Consider the following 20,194-nt stretch of genomic DNA (forward strand, 5'->3'; position numbering starts at 1 on the left):
TCAGCCGCTTTCAGCAAAATCATTCAGCAAAAAAAGCATTCACACTGCATTTTCGCAGGAAATGCAACTTCTCTAGTTCCCTTAAGTCGTTTCATTTGTTTTCAACAGATGATGTGCAATTTTTTCTTGGTCCTGCTGATACTTCAGGTTGGAGCTGGACAAAGTTCTCATAAACATGTCCCTGAAGATCATTACAATGGTCAGCAACACAACCTTGACCATGACATGGCAGTGCTGCTGGGAGATGAGGTTATTTCTTATTTTTTTATCCATCTTATTGGACACATCATTGACTTGGTATCAATCTTCTGATCCAATTTTCACCCTTCCTTGTTCTTTGCTATTCTAGAGCACCGATGCAATAAAGAAACTCGGCCCAGCAGAGCAGCGGAAGAAGATGGTAGAAATTGCTAAAAAGATTGACACGAATGGTGACGATTTTCTAAGTGCAGGTAACTTCATGGTCAAAAACATGGCAAAAACAAAAAGAAACAGAAATTAATATTAATGTGTTGGGCGGTTTTTATCCGCAGAGGAGATCACTTTATGGATTCAGCACGTCTACAGAAAATACGCCCTGGAAGACGCAGAGGAGCGGTTCCCAGAGTTTGACATTAACAAAGATGGTGTCGTAACATGGGAGGAGTATAACTCTGTCGCTCATGACCAGCTCGTTAGTTTTGATGACAACACCGTTCTGGAGGACCCAGAGCAAGAGTCTCTGAGACATGTAGGCAAACCTTTCTTATGCACATTAATCTGCACCCTCTAGTGACCCAGTCAAACTTTAACAAAGACTCATGTTTCGGCTAGCTCCACTTAAAGGAGAAGAAGCGCTTTGATTTCGCCAACGTGGATGGCACACCTGGCCTCAACATAACAGAATTTCTTGCTTTCACCCACCCATCTGAAGTGGATCATATGGCTGTGAGATGAGTTTACGTCCTACTCCTGCAAAACCCGATATGATAATGCGCTCCTCTGCCTTTTATAGGCCTGTGCTTTGTAGAAGCGTTAATTGATTTACTTTCATTTTTTTTTCTCTCCAGGACTTTGCCATTGAAGATGTATTGAGTGAATATGACACCAATAAGGATGGATTCATCTCTCTAAGTGAGTTTATCGGAGATGTGCGTCGTGAAGGTGAGACCACGCAGGGTTGTTTAAAACCATAAACGATTGTTGTTGATTGTCCACCTTTTCCAAGGTTTTTACTGATTGATTTTGTTTGTGAATTAGGCAATACTCCATCACAGTGGGAGCTTGAAGAAACGGTTAGATTTAATGAACTATATGACCAAGATGGAGATGGCAGACTGAATCGAGATGAGCAGCTGCGATGGGTTGCACCTAATAGCTACGGTTCAGCAAGAGAGGAAGTAAGCTTTAGTTCTTATATGTTGTTCTAAGTCTTTGTTGATATGATCAATACATAAGTTGAACGAAAGCACAAGTGAAGCCTCGTGATATTTGGTTCAATCTTAGTCCTAAACAACAACTAAACTAATCACACAAACAATTACACAGTTCATACGTCGTCATTGGGTAATTGCTCAGTATGGGCTGGGCGTCATTTTGTGAATTTAGTAATTTAGTAATTTACTTCAACTTTCTTTATCAGAAAAAAATCATTATTCACTTCATCTGTGTGGTTATGAGACTTCTGCAAATATATATGTATATATAAAAGGAGACAGTTCCTTCTCATAAAACTGCTTCAATTTATCAGCATTACTAATTATGAGCATTAACCCAAATCATTAGTAGCTTTGTAGCCTTTAATTCTTACAGATCTTTATATTTCACCTGAAGCCGTACATACAGTCCATACTTTGCCACATCTCTGACACTCCAAAAAGCTTTAAAAGATGTGTTTAGTTCAGAGCGAAACGTAGTTAGCTGGAACAGGAAAGGTACTGTTTGGAGGCATTACACATAGTTTTCTCCACATTTACTGATTATTGTTCTCTAAATTTGTGACTAACAGGCTCTTCACCTCATCAAGGAAATGGACGTGGATGGAGATGGACAGATTTCATTGGCAGAAGTTTTGAGAAACCAAGAAACCTTCATGAACAGCGAAGTGACAGACTATGGCAGGCAGCTGCACGTGTCACACAATGAATTATAACCAGATGTTTAGGCCTGTTGAAGAAAAGCTAATTTCTAAAGAAAAAAAACATGTAATGTAGTTTATTTCTTTTGTGCTGCTTGAAGATTGTTTTTTGTTTAACTTTGGACATTGGTAATCTTATTTTATAGCAGTTACTTAAGATTGTATGTAATTTACAAAAACTATTATACTAGTATTCAAATAATCGTAAATCACCAACAAAAGTCCTTAAAAATGAGTCGCCTTAAAATCGAAATGTCTTCAGAACTGTTGCAAAACGAGTACAAACTGTGACTCTTCCTGCTGGGTTGCAAAACTAAAAGGAAATTCCTTTAAGTGTGCTGTCATTCTGTGTATATACACTTAAAAAAACAGGAAGGCTGAAAATAAACTGCTTTTGAAAAACATTTAAACAAAACAAACAAAAAAAACAATCCCACTTTAAGGGTTAATTTACCAGTCCTTTTAAAAGGTAGTTGAGTTTGTTTTGATAGGAGGCGAGCAGCTGCCTGTTTATCTCTCGCTGGCAGTCGTTTCAGCTAGATTGCTAGATTGTGTCAGCTGCAGACACGTTTCAGCTCTTCCTTATTTAAATGAAATGACTAAGCCAGTGAGTTGTTGCATGAAGGTTTGTTTCCTGAAAGTGCGCTCATGCATTCCACTTGTGTCAGAGTCCGCTCTGTCAAACCGTTGAGGCTGTGAAAGGAATACAGACGCTGAGTTCTCCAACAGGGATTGTCTTGAGGCGTTATCAAAATGGCTTTAAAATTTAAGGATGCGTTTTGGGTGAGTTAGCGTAACGCTACTAGTTGATCATTTCTCTTTTTAAAGTTATGTTTAAAAACTGAAGGGAACAATGACCTGTACTGAACAGTGAAGCTCTTAATAGACTAATATTGTCACTGCTTTTTACAAGATTTCAGCTGATTTATTATTTTTGTTGTACCGATTGTTTCTTGTTTCTTTTTGATAAACCGGGCATCCATTAAGTTTTGTTTTATTTTTTTGTTAGACTTCCAGTTTTGTTTTATCCTTTCTCAATTTGAAAGCCATTGGATTTTTTTTTTACTGTAAAACATTTTAATTAGTTGATCAGTTCATACATAAACAGTGTGGGAAAATAGCTGCATTTCTTTTTGCTGTGCAGCATTGTCTACTTGTAATTAAAAAAAAAACTGACACTGTGAGGTTATGTGTCAAACCATAAGTGTGCTTAGGTTATCACAGTGGCCTTTGTATAAGCTCATCATTTCCTGCTCGTCTGTCCACTCTCTGCACTTTCTTGCATCTGATTTCCTGACACACACTGACAGTTTCAGCACCCGTTTACCTCATCCACAGGTTTATTTTTCAGTCATATTTTTCACACCAAGTTTCTTTTTCTTCTTTCTTTTGTGAAATATAGCTAATCAGTTTTACATGTGCGGAGAATTTGAACCAGGGGTGCCTCCAAAGGGGTGCCAGGGGGGGACAATGGCCCTGAGCCTATGCATTTTCTGGCCCCAGAGACTTTTGGCATCAACCTGATTCACGGTTGTCGCCGCAGCCGGTAGACTTTAGCCAGTGCAAACATGGCTGCAGCTCAGTCAGTTTTATAGACTGGGCTAAAAGTTGGTGTAGTAGTGCCTGAGAGTGGCTCCCAACACATACTCTGAGCACTGACAGATTGTGGTGAGGTCTGCGTTCAAAGCTTTGGCATGCAAGGTGGCGAGCTATATTCATTATTTCAAGGAACGCTGGCATCAGTGTTGAATATGAGCTGAAGGGAGGACACACTTCAGTTAGCCAAACAGTAGCTGTGATCTCGTTTCGTAATAACAACTATAAAGTAAAAAAGCCTAAGGAGGCCTATATCAGAAGGTGATTCCCTAACTTCCACAGTGCAGTATTTGTTCAAAAAGCCTACACATGAAAATAGCACAAAACTTCTGAAATTATGTTATGACTTTTAGTTTTGGATCCCCATCCGGCCACCCCTTTTGAAAACCTGGAGGCACCCATGATTGTAACACCTCCTTCACTTAGTTTTTTTCCATTCAGCACGCTTCCTGGAACAGTTTTCATTTTAATTTAAATGAGATGCCACAATACCTACGTGGCGGGGGTGGGGGACTAATGCCGATTGCTGTGTTGTTTGAAATGCTGGGCTACATTAATAAAAGTATTACAAAGCTTTTTGTTTTAAATGTGTGGTTTGTATTGAGGTTGTAAAGAAAAGCATCTGACATTTTATTGTCCTTTAGGGAAAAGACTTCATCAGCAATGAGGGTTATGAGGCTCTTATCCAGAGACTTAATGAGGGTCGGCGGACATGCAAAGACATGGAGGAGCTCTTGAAACTGAGGTGGGTTGACTAATTTATGATAAATTGTGCCTGAATTTATAAACTGACTTGATTTGAACTGTAGTTCTGTTCATTGTTATGTAGGGCAACAGCAGAGGAGAAATATGGGAAGGAACTGGTTTCAATTGCCCAGAAGGCTGGCGGTTATGTAGAGATTTGGTGCGTGCATGTGGGTTAATTTGTCTCTAAATGCCCCCATTATCCTTGGTTTAGCCTTTTTGTGAAATGGTTGTCAGGCTACAGTTGTGTTTGTGAAATAGCTGTGAGGCTGTAAACCTAAGTTTAATCATATCTTATTCATTTTCCTTTTTCAGCACATTGAGGACATCCTTTGACGACATGAAAACACGTAAGCATGCGTTGTATTAACCACATTGTTACTCATGTTGCTTTTTTGTTTTCCTTTTTTAGATTCAGTCAGTTTTGTCCTTTAAGCTTCATGTTTTGTTGTTTTTTACCAGAAATTGAAAATGTGGGAAATTTGCACATTCAGTTGTCTGTGCAACTAAAGGAGGAATTGAGGAGAATGGAGGAGTTCAGAGAGAGACAGAAAGAACAGAGGAAAAGGGTACCTTTCTTTTCTTTTTCTTTTTTTTTAAAGTATTAATTACATAATAATCTTCCTCTTTTTAACATGAATGTCCTTGCAGTTTGAAGCCATCATGGAGAAGGCCCAAAAGACAAAAGTCTCCCTCTACAAGAAAACAGTCGAGGTCTGTTCTTTGTCACTTCATTTTAATAGATCTTAAAGATTTGGGATTATCTTTGTTAACCAGTTCAGAGAGGCATCTTTCTTTCGTTAGGGACCAAGGAGGTATATGTTTGCGGTAGTTTGTCAGTGCACAGACAAACAGATTTTGATGAAATTTTCAGGAAACGTTGAGGTTATCACAAAGAACAGTTAAATTTTGGGTGGTGATTGGGATCACGATCCGGCTCCTACAATTTTTGAATGAACCTATATGGTCTAGCGGAGGTTTGAGCTCCCAGTGATGACATCAACGATGACATCACATGATGTTGACGTCATTAATGATCAGTCCCATTGAGAAATCACAATGATAAAGGGTCCTGGTGGAGGTTTGCGCTCTCAGTTCTTCTAGTTACACAACAACATGACCATAGCAGTTGCAGACAACATGAATCACAAGGTTTAGTTAAGCTTTCTGCTCATTAGCAGGAACGTGACGTGACGTGATGTGAAAAGATGCAAAAGGGGTTTGCATTGCTTTGCAATCAAGAGTAAGATCTTTATGATGATTTCAACACCTGGGGGTGATGTAGTATATTAAAGATGCAACAAAAAAAATGAAAAAGACAGTTTTTATTGTTGAAACGCTTCAGATTATTTTTTTTCTGCTGAGAGGAAGGAAGTGTGTGGTTTCTTTTATTTTTCCCTGGTGCACATCTCTGCCTTAACTGAATCCCTCCACCCCCTTTTCCTGCTGACAGTTAAGTGTTAATGAAGGTACGGGTGTCATAGTTTCACAGTGTTTCTGTTTCCTACACCTACAGTCTAAAAAGTCTTATGAGCAACACTGCAAGGAAGCGGATGAGGCAGAGCAAGTGGCTGAAAGGGTGGGCAGCTCCCCCACAGCAACGCCCAAACAGATCGAGAAGGTAAACCTGGTGTGAGTTATTAATAATCAACCTCATTTTGGACTGCATATATTGTTTTTAGCCACCTAAACCTGGGCTATATTTAACTTGTAAAAGAACAATTTATTGCAAGGCCAACGGAACAACTTTCAGCTCTCCAGATAAAAATAAATTGCATTGAAAGGATCCTTAGACACGGGGTGCTGTGGAGAGGTTATGAATAGTTAATGTCTTACTTGTGGTAGATAGCTCTTTGAAAGGCCTCAGTTTGCTGCTATCTTTAAACAACTCCACTCTTATAGTGGTTCATGCAAATGCAACTTTATGAAACTGTATACTGCTGTCAGTTTTGCATTATGTGGTTATTCTGGTAGAAATGGTTTAAAAGTTACTGCTGGAAGTGCCTAAAATACTACAGCTAGCTGATGCTGCTACTTCTTTCGAGCTTGCAAATCGCCATAGTATCGCTCAGAGTAGCCATTAGCTCGACAACAGAAACAGATCCAAATCGTGGTTGTTCAAAGAGTTATCTACAACAGGTAAGACGCTAGTTGTTCATAACCTTTCCCCAGAACACTGTTCTTATTTATATTGCCAGGCCAGCCTTGGTTTAAGAATAACAATGATTTAGGTTTTCACTTCCACCTAATCAAAACTGTGAACTGCAGAACAGAAATGAAATAAATCAATGATACCGATGTTTCTGACTGACTGTGCTCTGAAATGTATTCTCTGCCGGTGATTTATGCTGAAGTTTGGTTTATATAAAGAAAGTCTCAGTGTTGTTTTGTTTTCTGTCCCCCCCTCCCCCTTCCCTTAGCTGAACAACAAAACTAAACAGTGCAGAGAAGCTGCAGTCGAAGCTGGTAAGAATGATGACACATTAAAGAAACGAGATTCTGTATGTTGGTACTAGAAAACGTTTCATCGCGGAAACTATTGAAGTTTACCAGAAACTTTTTTTTTTTTTTTTCAGAGTAGTGGTCATGTTAACTTCTCACTTCTGGTTAATTTAAAAATAATTCAATTCACAGAGCTTAAAGCCATGTTTTTTTTTTCTGGTGTACCTCAGAACTCATATGTGAAATTGTTATAATTTGTTTGTTTGTGTTTAGAGAAGCAGTACAGGTCGAACATTGACCAGCTTGACAAGAGTCGTCTGGAATGGGAGATGACACATGTGGAAACATGCGAGGTAGGATGCAGGAAGCTCTGGTTTGCCTCCAAGTTTTTGCTTGTAATGTACTTCTTTAAAACTGTGTGCAAAGCTAGACTTGCAGCAACAGTAACGCGTCGGTTTTGTCAGCCTGTTTGTGTGATACTTCCCCTAAGAAAACTACACAGTGACTCACTAAGAAAAAAAAAAGAGAGAGAGAAAAAATTTCCGCACAGCAGATTCTTCCTCATTGTGATAGAATCATCAGAGCTGAAGCAGCCATTTAGCAACATGGTCAGCTGTCAGTCATGGTTCACAGAACAGGACATATTCGAGCATACGAGTGAGAAAGACACCACTATAAATATACTGTATGCTGCTGTGAACATGTAGTTCACATCAGCAAACGGATTTTACTATCAAAGTTAACTTGAGCAAACACAAAAGGCAGATTGTTAACCGGCCCTTTGTGAAAAAACAGTCACCTCTCTTGTTAAATCGTAATTTATAATAATCCCAAATCTTTAAGATCGTAATTTAATCGTAAATGTTTTAATTTTTCGAAACCTGCGTTCAGTTTCACTTCAACCTGGAGAGACTCACACAGAGAAAAGCTGCGATTAAATAGTTTTATTGGACATGAAAGACATAAGATTTTGGCGCTCGGACCCCGGCAGAAGACGTGAGTGCTGCATAGCATTAAGCTTGGACGAGAAGCTTAGAATGAGGATTAGAGCTGATTGATTTGGACAGCTTATCCCTTAATAAATGAAGTCGTCATTTAAAACTGCAACGATCAGAGCACTCGTGTGCTTCAACAACAACATTTTTATCACCTGCCACCGAAGACGAAAAGGCCATATTGTTTTTGCCCGTGTGTGTGTGTGTTTGTGTTCGTTTGTCTGTACCGTTAGCAAAACATTTCACGAGTCACAAAATGGATTTTAAACTTTCAGAAAGCATTCACTGGATGTACATCTAACACTGATTACCGTTTGGAGTCAGTTCGAGTCAAGATGGCCGCCACAGAAAAGCAATCTTTGCAAACTCAAAACAAGCTATAACTCAGTCAGTTTTCCAGACATTGAGCTAAAATTCGGTGTCTCCGTAGCTGAGACGGGTCCCTCAACATATACTCTGTTTTGCAGGTGTTTCAGCAGCAGGAAGAAGACAGAATCAGCGTTTTAAGGAATGCTTTGTGGGTGCACTGTAACCATTTATCCATGCAGTGTGTAAAAGACGACGAGGTGGGTGTAGCTGGTTGTATGCAAAATGTATTGAAATGTCAGTCGCAGCGGCACTTTATGTACAATTGGTGTCACCTCTGAACAAACCGCTCTTTCAGTGTTATGAAAATATAAGGAAAACGCTTGAAAACTGTGACATCACAGCGGACAACAACCAGTTTGTGGAGCTGCGAAAGGCCAACCCAGCGCCCCCAGGTAGGCATGGCCTCCAAGCTTCCTCCTGTGATTTGACTATGTTCTGCAATGAAGCATGAGTTTAATCGTATCACTATCACGCAGGAGGCATTGCATTAAAAGTGACTGGTGTCGATTTACTTTGTGTCACAGCTCCAATCGCATACGAGGATTACTACAAAAGTAATGCTGCAGCAGACAGAAATGGCAGTGCTGGATTTGTTGAAGGAGTCAAGAAAAGGTTAAAGAATAAAAATGTATATTTTGGTCTTTTTTTTTTTTTGTCTGTGTTTTTACTGAGAACTTCTCTGATCTTTTAGGTTTTCCAATCTTCTGACAGGAACCTTTGGCTCCAAAGTGAACATCAATGAGCCAATTTCTCAACCTGCTGGTAGAGTACCAAAGTCATTCAAGTAGCGATACAATTTTTAATGTTGGCACATATGACTGCAAATGCAAAAGCTACTTTACTTCCTGATAAAAACAAGTTTTGTAGCAACTACAGTTAGCTGACGATAGTTTTTTTTTTGCACCAGACAGTGAAATCAATGATGGTATTTCTGTGGAAACGCCCTGTTATGCAAGTTTGAAGCAAAACAAGTTTAGATTCAGTATTGAAAATATCTACATTTTTGTGTTAAGCCTGCAAATTCTAAATTCAAAGCCATCATAAAGCATGAGTTAGGTAACATGTGCTCTAAAGACAAAGCACTTTGTAACAGTCTTGGGTCATCCCTCATTTCTTTCTATTTAGCTTTAAAGGAGCCAGACTTTATTGTAACCTTTTCAAGTTGTCTTGATCGATATTTCTTCTGGCTTATGAAGGTCTTTTTAAAGGATTTTCTGTGGCTTTTGGCTGCTTTTTGTCTTAGTTTTGGTGCTGTGGCTAACCAGACCAAAAAAAAAAAAGAAATCCAGCAAAGACACGACTTTCAGATACTGTTCATCTGCTGTAGATAGTTGTTGGTTTTTTTTTTGTTCTTTTGATACTTCTTCTTTTGTCATTTTTCCTCATTTTGAAACCAAACACTCCACAATACGCTGTCGTGATCAGACAGAAGGACTGAATATGAGTAAAAAGCAGCCAAAGTCCAAAGGCAAACTGTGAAAACCCTTCAGAAAGCCTAAATAACTGTTGATCGAGACAACTTTCAAAAATTACAAGGTCTAGTTCATTGGAAAAAAAAAATAAAACAAACAAAAAAACTGTTGTACATTCATTAACCAGATATACTTTCAACTTCTCTGAATAAGTTTCATTTTTAGGAGTTAAAAGAAGCTATTTAGCAACCAAGAAGTGATGTCAAAATAATTGTGTCAGAATATTCTTTTTCTCAAAATGGTGATGTATAAACAAAAACCTGAGTACAGCGTTTGAGGAAGAAGGGCGTGTCAGGCTCCCAGACATTTACCAAAAAAAATGAATAGTCGAAAATACTCTTAGATGTGACATAATACAAGTCACTGCCTGGAGTAATTGATCACTTCCTCTCAGCAGGAACATCTGACAGCATTTATGCTTCCATTCCCGGATCTCAGGTGAACCAGCTGAGCAGCGAGGAGTATAAAGCCGTGTACGACTACAGCGCTCAGGTCCGCTTCTCGACACAGATGAGGACACATTTCGTGCATATGCAATAAACTACTGACTTGATTGTTTGTGTTTTTGTTTAGGGGAAAGATGAGCTCTCGTTATGCGCTGGTGATATTGTGATGGTTTTAGATAAAGGTGAGGACGGCTGGTGGATGGTCAATAGAAATGGCTTTTCTGGATTAGTCCCTGGATCTTTTCTTATTCAAGAATAAGTCTGCCGGTCAGCCACCTGAAGGACTGCGTAAGACTACATTTCCACATGTATATTTTGTAAAAGAAAAAGAAACAACCTGTAATTTCAGTTCAACATAGATTTTTAGCACATGTACTACTGCAGCCCCTGGTGGTCACAAAAAAACTAATTTATTTATGTATGCTCAGTGCAATACTTACACAGAAGGTGGAAATAAACGCCTTGCACTTGTTTTTACCAACAAACTATAAAATTATCATTTTCAAACTCCCCGTCACATATAGATCTGTTTTTGGTCACCGATTGTATATTTCCGTATCGCGTTTGTGTCCCCCTCAGTGCTGGCGTCAGGTTCTCATCATGCTATTCACGTGTGGGAGATTTTTTTTTTTTTTTGGTCTCTTGTGCAAAATGATGGCACTAAAAGTTTATTTATACTGCAACATGTTCTTGTATACTTGATGTTTTGTAATAATAAAAATGTTTTTTATGTGCATAACCTTTATACGTGTAGTTGTTTGCATTCTGAAAGCCAAAAAAAAAAAAAACTTGTGAAGTGGGTGGTTTTTTTATGACTGTACATGATAAAAAATGGTTTCTGGTGCATTTATTTTAATTCTAATGACTGGTTTGTTCTAGCAAAGACTATTAAAAAGTTCATTTATAAAGAGAGTGCATGAAGTCATTTTTGGAGGTCCTGTGGCCGAGTAGCCTGCTCTTTTAGGTGTCTGGTTACTCAGCAGCGAGTAGCTGTTAGGTCAGTCGCTGTTCGGTAACCACAACAACTATTTTGAGCGACACTCACAAAAGTTGCTAAAAGATCAGTTGATAAATAGATCAGTTGGCAAATACAAAAGTCACACATGAACTACAAAGATGTTCAGGACTATTTGACAGCATCATACACCACTTGAACTGGACAGAGGAAACAAAGTCAGAGATATGACTTTTTTTTTTTAAAATAAAAGAAAACAAACATATCAGAGGTATTTTATTTCAAACTTTCTCTTGACATATTAATTTACTTGCGAGTCTTATCTTTGCTACGAGTCAACAAACTAAATTCTAAAACTAAAACCAGTAGCCATTTTAAAGTCCAAAACAAGCAAAATGAAACCAAAAATGGATTACCACTTCAAATCGACACAAGATTTCCTTCTCAAAATAAAATTCCGATAAGATGAAGCCAGTTGGCTTACACGATTTACTGATTAAAACATGCTGTGGAACTGACTTGGTGCGCCTTCTCTTACGCAGGTGAAAGGTAAGATTTTCAACTATTACTAAACAGAAGAACTAGCAGATAAAAGATAAAACACTCTTTCATTCAAGTACTTGACAGATTTGAAAATAATAAATACAACAAACAGTTCATACACACTGTGGTAGCTACCAAAATGAAATTACTCTGTTCACATTCAGCTCCACAACTGACTTGAATCGTTAATTCTGACTAAAATGAGCATTTATAATCTCAGAGCAAACAGGTGTCTCACATCAGTGGCCTTTAATGAACTTGGCCTACAGTCTGTTTACTGCAGTTAGTGTATTGAATATGGTAACAGCTTTTTTTTTTTTTTCATGCTCTCACCAATTGCACAAATTTTGAAAGTCGGTTATATTGAGAAACACGTATGTTCCTTTATGCAGGAGTGCCTCCTGTAATCAGAAGCTCGTAGGCAGGATCTCTGCTTCTGCGGCACAACACGACACATGCACAAAGCATGCCCAGAATCTGAGGGAACACAAAATTACATGAGATTAGTGCCATGATTATCCTACGTCAGTCATAGCTCCTTGGTAATTATGAAGCTTCTGAAGGTGACAATAACTTTTATTTCCCCTTCTATCTGATAATATGAATAATTAGGATTTTTTTCTCATATTTTGATTTGTGGTCAAAATTTGCTTCAGAATTAAACTGTCCCAGCAGGTAAACCTGGGATCCAACAGGCCTCAGATCAGAATTCATGCAGCTGTCACCTACTGTAATAATCACAATATGCCAGGTTTGCAGAAATAATTAAAACCATTTAAATTGTAGCCTCCTCCTAAGTCCTGTCCTAATATTAATATTGAATGCTGATTGTAAATGAACCTCAGTCTGAAAACACAACTACTGAAGACTTCCCGTGTGGAAAAGTGCAAAGTTTCAGCAGCTTTGTGTGAACAGGAGACGCTGCTCTTGCATCAATCACTGTTTCAATGCATGTTGTTAAAAGTGCAAGAATAGCTGATGGAAAAATGTGCTTTAGAGAGTAAAATACCTGGATGGTAGCGAATGTCAAGGCAGTCCAGATGACATACATCATGATCTCCTTTAACTTCTTCACAACCAGAGCTTCACAGCCCTGCAGACACAAGATACTCTCAGACATGTTAAACTCGGAAAAGTCATTCTATTTAAAAACAATGTTTACTTTGTTTGTTTTTTCTACCTCCTGATAGAGATCTTCAGGATGAGTGAGGGACCCCGTGCAGATTGCGACGTTAGCTTTGCAGCAGCTGATGGGAACGCTGTCGTTCTTCGATTCCTCATACCAGCGGGTGTGCCGCCAGTCTGAGAAGTTGTGGATTCCACAGCACTGAAGCTGAGAAATTAAAACGGAAAAAACTAAAAATCGGTGCCAAATGATTGCAAGCGAACACACAGGTAAACTGTCGGGTTGCGTGTCATCAGAGTGCTCACCTGTCTCTGAACGTAGTCGATGGCACGGCTCTGGGCGTTGCTGTTGGTGCCGTTGTACTCGTCGTAAACGTTTACGATCAAACTATTAACTTCATCCTCAACCTGGTGACAGTTAAAGAGGGTGAGAGAAACCATTACCGTGTTATCTTTTTGGAGAACCTATTTCATGATGACAGCAAAAGAGGCAGATTAGACAACGTTACCAGTGGATAAATATACACACACAAGTACTTTTTTAGCAAGGCTAGAGTTTTAAAAACATACAAAACATGCTTTTATTACACTGTTCAAGAGACATAACTGCATCGAAGATACCACAGCTGTCCAAAATAAACATGTTTGCGTGTGCAGTGCTATCATAAAGATCAGTTATGTCACAAGTTAAACAAACCAACAAAATGTATATTGACTTATGTATCGTGTTCTCACCTTCGCTCTGTAAACATACCCAAGAACCACCACTGCCACTTCTGTCATGAAAACCAGCAGGAGAATGACGACGAACTGCAGATCGAAATTCAAGATTTGGGACAAACAGATATCAGACACTCTGGGCTGTTCAAGTTACATCCTTCAAATCTATTATTCACCCCTTCGTCGTATTTTTGGCTTCAGTCAAACATGATGTGATCATTCCTCTGACGACTAAATTGTGACCAGTTGATCATTCACTGACCGTTGTGAGCCCACAGTAGCTCTCCCTCACTGTGGCACAGCATCCAATGAGCCCGATAATGAACAGGAGCGCTCCAGCTGCTATGATGACCACAGCTGGGATGAGCGTGTACACGTCTTCAAAGAAGTGGTCGTAATCATCGTAGGTGATGAAGACGTAGGCCCCGACGTAGCACAGGATGCCAGCAGCGGCCTGTTGGTTGCAAAAAAATTTAAAAAAAATAAAAATGCAAAACATCAAATTAAAAACAGAAAATGCCTCTCTTCTTTGTTTGCATCTATGTATAAGATTCTTTACTTAATGGATAAAATAAAGATGGCAGACATAAGTCACACCTCAGTGAGTTTTTAATTATTCATTTGTTCAAAAATAAATAAATAAATGCACTCACTGGTCTAAGAGGCACCAGGGAAAAAGTAAACACACCATGACGCTACAGTTTCCACAGGTAACTATAACAACTTTCTGTAGGTTGTTTTTATTTATTTTTTTTCATTAATCCAGACGTCTTTGACATTGGTTTGCAGAATTTTTTGACATATCTCCATACGCATTTTTTTCAGTATCCCGACGTTTTCAGGTTTCCATACACGTACTGCCTGATTAACTGGAGTCTTGTCTAAAAGCAGCAAAGCCACCCCACACCACAATCATCCCACCACCATGTATCACATCTGGTACGTATAAAAACTTACTGCCAGGAGTACGTCCTGAATTTGTTTGGAGAGGCAGTTCTGTCTAAAATCAGTTCCTTTCCTTTACAGCAATGTGAACTCTTTATTTTGCAACTTTTAAATTCTCTTATCAGGCATCTGAAACTGAACTTTTTTAAATTTTTCCTTACAGCTTAATGGTGTTATCTTAAAACGATAACACCATTTCCATTTGCATAAAACAGGCCAGTCCTTAAAGGAGGTCTTCACACATTAGTGACCTTTTTATTTTATTTATATAAAAAGTCAAACATGTGGGAGCGTGCTATATATGAGTTTAGATTTCATAAAACATATGTAAATAATATAATTAAAACTCTTAAATTCAATCAAAAAATACATATTTAATAAATGTGAATAAAGCTAATATTACCTAATTAACTGGGACTGTTTTAATAGAGAATCAAGTGTTTTAGCTGAATTGTTTTGTCTTGCAGTTTTCCTATTATAGTGTACATTATAACAAAGTGTATAAATGCACTTTGTTGACAATATATGCTGCATAAAATTTTATATCTGTACATTTGCTTTATGAACTTTTTAAACTAACCAGGCTCATCTTTATTATTGTATTTATTTAGGCCACAACCAACATGTTTTGCTGGATCGTTTCAGGCGTGTTTCACAACAAGAAGACCTCCTGAAGATAGGTGGAAATGTGTGAAAAGTTCAACTGCGAACAAACAAAGGGTCGTTTTACGATGCGTCTGCTACAAGTAGCCGTGGGTAGAGAACTACGCAGTAAAAACAAAACCATAACACCTCTGTACGTTTCAAATTAATCCCTACAGGTGACAAAAGTCGAGGAGCTGAAGCTAGTAGCGTAGCAGCTGACTGCAGTAAACAAGTCTGCTCTCTGAGTGACGCACGTTTAAAAACAACCGACAGAAACTACTCCCCAAAAAAACTTACCCAAAATATCAGGTTTAGAAAGACCAGGACGGTCTTCGAGGACGTGACGCCACACTGGCCCATCGTCAACGCGGAATTTTAATGCTCATGTAAGGAAAAACAACCTCCGTTTCTACTCAGACACGTCGCTGCCAGCTCCACTGGTAATGATACTGCATAAATATCCCGACTGGACAGACGGGCGATACGGCGCATGCGCCACAAACACAACCGGAAGTACAGCAGCTAGCCTTGTTTTTGTGAACTAACAATTCAAACTAATGGGCCAAAAACAGTACTATATACTACATTTTCAAGACATTTTTGTATAGTACATTTTCTGTAATAAACCCTTATTTTCTAATATATGAGAACTAATCGTTAGCGGCATATTGAAATGTAAAAAAATAAAGTGTGTTTTGCTGACACCTAGTGGCCATATTTATATTTACGTTTTTGTCTGGTCTCATTCATTAAATATGGCCATCTTCATTATCAGTATAAGGTTACTGGTCAGGTTACATGACCTCAGAAACATATAAATTTAAGGTATAAAAAAACTATAGCTATAACAGAATTTAAGAATGCCCAATATAGTGTGAAGCACACACACAAAAAATAGGTCAAATCAAATTTAGAGTCAGATTAGATTAAACATATTTGTGATCTTCTTAAATTTGATTGATTGCAATGGCTGATATAATTTACATGAAATATTAGATACTCAAGGAATTTTAATATTTATTCTGAAAATGTTTCTATATAAAGATGAACACAAAACTTAAGCTCAAGAAGGGTTTAAAGTAAAAAAAAAGGCAAGTCAAATTGAGAGACTTTAATTTATTGGAAGTATAAGAAGTATAATATATTTGGATTCAATAAAAGCAGATTTACTGTGTAACGTTTTGTGCAATGTTCACAGTTTCATGCATGCATTTATATGTTATTTTTATAAGAGAAATCTAAAGCACAGCCATATCTTAGCACAACCCTGTTATCTAATTATCTAAATTTTAGTATTACAGAAACTGAATTCAGCATGTGTGCCAAATATTTTGTCCCAGTGACTGAAGTGAGGTGCAAAGTTGGTGTTGGGTTTCTGGTGGTGCACATCATGCTTGCTTGGTCCTCCATAGATCCCAAGTGGTATCAGACGTGATGTTGACCAGGGGAAATCGTAGCCACAGTGATCCTCTACTGAAACATACACATGCACTATCATGAAAGCCCACGTGGTGAGTAAATGAGACCTCAGAATCAGAGGATTTACGGTTGTCCAAAACCCCACTGTGATCAGCTCCCAGCCACCCAGACACTGGGTGGCGAGAGCAAAGGGTGAAGAGTACTTGTGGTGGATGGCGTGGAAGGTGACATACAGCCAGCGGATCCTGTGATGCAGCAGGTGCCAAATGAAGTACTGGAAGTCAAAAAGCAGGAGGTTGCCTATCACACCGACAATCAGCTCCAGCAGGGTTGGAGCCTGGTCTGGCAGGTCCACCGATGGTCTCCATAGCCACTGGGCTATGGATGCTGGGAGCACAAGAAACACATGGTTGTACAAGGTAACACCTGCACAGTGCAGCAAAGCAGAAGCTGTCAGTCGATGGTTTGGTTGTATCTTGAACTGCTGGACCCACGGCCACCTGTCCCCCATAATGTCACAAACAAGATAAGGGATGCAGAAGATAAAATAGGAAGAGACCGTTACTGCAACAGGGAAGAGTGGTGATCTCAAATAGTCCCTGTAATTGAGCCTCAAGCTGTCCCAAAATGGCTGCAGCAGAGATGTCTCCCCCAAATAATTTGTCCAAATAGGTGCAATGTTGTCTGCAAGATCCATCCTTAAGCAAAAAATCACAGGCAATGTTACAGGGCTGTAGATGCTTCAGTCAGATACAGCAGCTTGGATAAACCATTTGTTCTGTGGGTGTACTTGTACTTTTCACTCAGCTTGGCATCGAGTGACAACTGGTGCAACAAATTATTCATACACCCCCTGGTTAACTGGTAACTTAAAGCGTCCTCTCCACAAGATAAAGTGTTCATTAGATTGCAGCAAGAGGCTGTATGAAGGGTGAAACTTGTTTTGCTACTGTTTTTTCTTTTAAATTTCCTTGTTAAAAAGGGAACACCAGGTCAAATTTATCAATCAAAAAATTTTAGATTAATTGATTTAGTCACCCTTATTATTTATCAGGTCTCAACAGCTGAGGGCTAAATCTGTACATTACAGGGAATTTTCATCATAACGGCCCAAGACCAAGATTTTATTATAAAATGAAAATAAATCAAAATGAAATCAACAACAAACAAATCAATTCTGCCAGTTGGTCACAGTAGTTTGAGAAAGGATCAGATTTGAAGATTTGTTTATCAACTTGCATATAGTTTAAAGTGTCATAGCTGGACCAAACAATGCTTTTCTCATTGCCAGGCAAAACTTTATGGTGCCTTACTGCGGTCCAGCTGGATCGGCTTAGGCCTTCCTCAGACATGATACTGTGCAGGTTGAATGTTCCTGCAAGTCAACTGAGGATCAGTTGAGGAGGGTCACCCAGGGGGATTAAGGTGATGGCTTCTGAGGGGCCTGGAACTCTTCAGGAGTCGATGTCAATATTATTTATATGGCACATTTAAAAACAGCAAGGTTAACCAAAGTGCTTTACAAGCTGGTTAAAAACAATCAGAAGAGACCATCAGTAAAATAAATTCAGAAAATCCCACATAAAAACCAACGGATGCAATGAAATAGGGTAAAAATGATCTAAAATAATGAAACAACACAACATAAAAGACCTGATGGGGCTCAAACTGAACTTGAATTAAAAGCAAGTGGAAAATTTAAAAGACTGTAAAGACCTGCAGTCCAAATATTAAACGGTAGGTTGTTCCAGAGTCTAAAACAATCTCTACTGACAAGCCTAAGAGAAGAGCTTGCAGTTTTCTGTCATAACAAAATAAACTTTTACACTGAACAGCTGATGGTAAGATGAGTCAAGGTCAAAGGTCATAAAGTGAGGTCCTTAATGCTACAAGATTTACTTTGAAAGAATACCCACTCAAAAGCAAACATATTCCTGTTCCAGGAAATTTTAAAAATATTTTTACAACAATAAAGGCAATGATGAACCTATTAGAAGAGGAGAGATAAGTCTTAGCAGTAATGGTTTGTTCTGTCAAAAGCACCAGACAAGAGCAACGATTCGGGCAGTTTTATCTCCAGGTCAAAAACTGTTAAGCCAACACATATGTCTTTTAACATTAAAAAGGAAGAAGAAAATTGTAATTAAATTAACTATGTAATGAAATATTCCAGTGCACCAATAAATAAATCCAGTGATGTCAGACACCTGGGACAGGTGGGTCTGTGGCCCACAGCCCAGGAGCTGCATGTGGCTCTTCATAAGTTTGACCAAAAATATTGTGGAAATTAGCTCTTTATTTTGTATTTATTTTGGCAACAGTAAAAGATAGGTTTTCCAGTTTTTCTCTTGGTTTGATACAATAGAATTTCCACAGCAGAATGACAGCAGTACAGTTCACATGTTTAATGCTTTGGTCACAAGGCTGCAGCTCTATACTTTATTTGTCACAAGGTCTCAGCTGATATGATTGTCTTCTATCCTGGTTTCTTCCTGTCATTCCTCTTCACTTTTGCCCGCTGCCCCATGTATATTCAAGATCGAGGGACTGAATGCTATTCTTAGATAGAAAGCTTTTAATTTGTTTGCATTTTATAATCTACTGAATCTGACTGAACTGAATTATACCTTCACTAACCTGGACTGTGTGTGACTGAGTGTGAATCCGGACCTGTTTTGACCTGAATTGGATAACATGTAACCAGATATAGTTTAATCCATCTTATTAGCGACTGTCAAACAAAGTCGCTGAGCAGCTGAATAGGGGGAATCCTCGTTGACGCGCCAGCTGATCAAAACTCAAATCCACGCTGCAGTTGAAACGTTTATTTTTATGCAGAACATCAGTGGACAACAAAAATCCGTGTCCAAAGGCAGCATTAAAAACGGATCCGCCGGTTCAAACAGTGATCATAAGACAAAAAAACGTACAAGCTTAAGGCGGTCAGCAAAAAGTAGACTTCCCCCATCACCCACTCACTAAGAAGAAAAAACACCAGGTGAGCAACAGGTGATCTATAATCACTATCAACACCACGTGATCTAAAGCTACGCCTATCCACAACACATCTGATCAACCTTGGGTTGCATTTCCTCTTGCGTCAACATCCTGGGAGGTTGGCTACAGTCCCATGAACCTTATACTTTTCAGTAATATTTGCAAATTTTGTGACAGAAACATGAAGCTGGCTGGAGATGGTCTTGCCTTTACCTTAAATGTGGATATCTCTTTCTGAGCACTCCAGACAGCTGTTTTTGCTTTCTCTGGTGTATGATCAGTGTGGTGCACACAAAGCCAAACTGTCCAGTAGCATGCATGTTTATTCCCTTTAAATGAGGAAAAAACTTAAAGGCACTAATTAAGGTTAAAAACACTTAGTCTGAAACATAACTATAATGCAAAAATTAACTGTTAAGGGCACAGGTGTCAAAGTCGGTTCATTGGAGACCACTCTCCTGCATGGTTTATATATTTTCTTGCTTAAAATCACCTGGTTTATGGATAACTTTGTGATTTGGTGAGGAGGTAAATAAACCATTTGAATCAGGTGTGCTAGAGCAGAAAAACAACTAAAGCCTCTAGGACAAGTGGCCCTTGAGGCCTGGAGTTTAACACTCCTGCTTTAGGGGTACAAAAAAATCGACTATTTTAGCATAAAGTAA

The 20,194-nt window shown here is 38.7% G+C and overlaps 4 protein-coding genes across 7 annotated transcripts in view; 2 read left to right on the forward strand and 2 right to left on the reverse strand.

The window, feature by feature from the left end:
* The window catches only part of rcn2 (reticulocalbin 2), a 7,090-nt gene extending 2,803 nt beyond the window's left edge, over positions 1–4,287 (forward strand). Inside the window, exons 2-8 of the mRNA XM_017405495.3 lie at positions 109–249; positions 350–452; positions 534–730; positions 814–927; positions 1,050–1,143; positions 1,240–1,379; positions 1,988–4,287. Coding sequence (XP_017260984.1) covers positions 109–249; positions 350–452; positions 534–730; positions 814–927; positions 1,050–1,143; positions 1,240–1,379; positions 1,988–2,131 — 933 coding nt within the window. The 3' untranslated portion in view covers positions 2,132–4,287. The remainder of the gene's footprint in view (positions 1–108; positions 250–349; positions 453–533; positions 731–813; positions 928–1,049; positions 1,144–1,239; positions 1,380–1,987) is intronic.
* Positions 2,126–11,043, forward strand: pstpip1a (proline-serine-threonine phosphatase interacting protein 1a). 4 transcript variants are annotated; one of them, XM_037978479.1, is made up of 15 exons: positions 2,126–2,183; positions 4,357–4,457; positions 4,542–4,616; positions 4,772–4,806; positions 4,919–5,025; positions 5,108–5,170; positions 5,973–6,077; positions 6,877–6,922; positions 7,172–7,251; positions 8,361–8,459; positions 8,558–8,654; positions 8,787–8,874; positions 8,954–9,024; positions 10,129–10,226; positions 10,308–11,043. In XM_037978479.1, the coding sequence occupies exons 1-15, from the start codon at positions 2,136–2,138 to the stop codon at positions 10,437–10,439; spliced, it is 1,245 nt and encodes a 414-aa protein (XP_037834407.1). In that variant the 5' UTR covers positions 2,126–2,135; the 3' UTR covers positions 10,440–11,043. The 4 variants fall into 4 exon arrangements, with proteins under 4 accessions (XP_037834407.1, XP_017260980.1, XP_017260981.1 ...); XM_017405491.3 differs by lacking the exon at positions 2,126–2,183 and adding an exon at positions 2,762–2,899 and having other exon boundaries at positions 10,308–11,041; XM_017405492.3 differs by lacking the exon at positions 2,126–2,183 and adding an exon at positions 2,762–2,899 and having other exon boundaries at positions 10,132–10,226; positions 10,308–11,041.
* Positions 11,044–11,467: 424 nt separating this feature from the next.
* Positions 11,468–15,581, reverse strand: tspan3a (tetraspanin 3a). Its single transcript, XM_017405600.3, has 7 exons — positions 15,411–15,581; positions 13,786–13,977; positions 13,539–13,613; positions 13,110–13,211; positions 12,859–13,011; positions 12,688–12,771; positions 11,468–12,155 (listed from the first exon to the last, which is right to left on the reverse strand). Exons 1-7 carry the CDS (start codon positions 15,471–15,473, stop codon positions 12,063–12,065), a joined length of 762 nt encoding a protein of 253 aa, XP_017261089.1. The 5' UTR covers positions 15,474–15,581; the 3' UTR covers positions 11,468–12,062.
* A 659-nt stretch (positions 15,582–16,240) lies between these two features.
* On the reverse strand, positions 16,241–17,253 carry ch25hl1.2 (cholesterol 25-hydroxylase like 1, tandem duplicate 2). Its single transcript, XM_017405758.3, has one exon. It carries the CDS (start codon positions 17,227–17,229, stop codon positions 16,396–16,398), a length of 834 nt encoding a protein of 277 aa, XP_017261247.3. The 5' UTR covers positions 17,230–17,253; the 3' UTR covers positions 16,241–16,395.
* Positions 17,254–20,194: the final 2,941 nt, after the last annotated feature.

Source organism: Kryptolebias marmoratus, linkage group LG11 (assembly GCF_001649575.2).
Source record: "Kryptolebias marmoratus isolate JLee-2015 linkage group LG11, ASM164957v2, whole genome shotgun sequence".
NCBI lineage: Eukaryota > Metazoa > Chordata > Actinopteri > Cyprinodontiformes > Rivulidae > Kryptolebias > Kryptolebias marmoratus.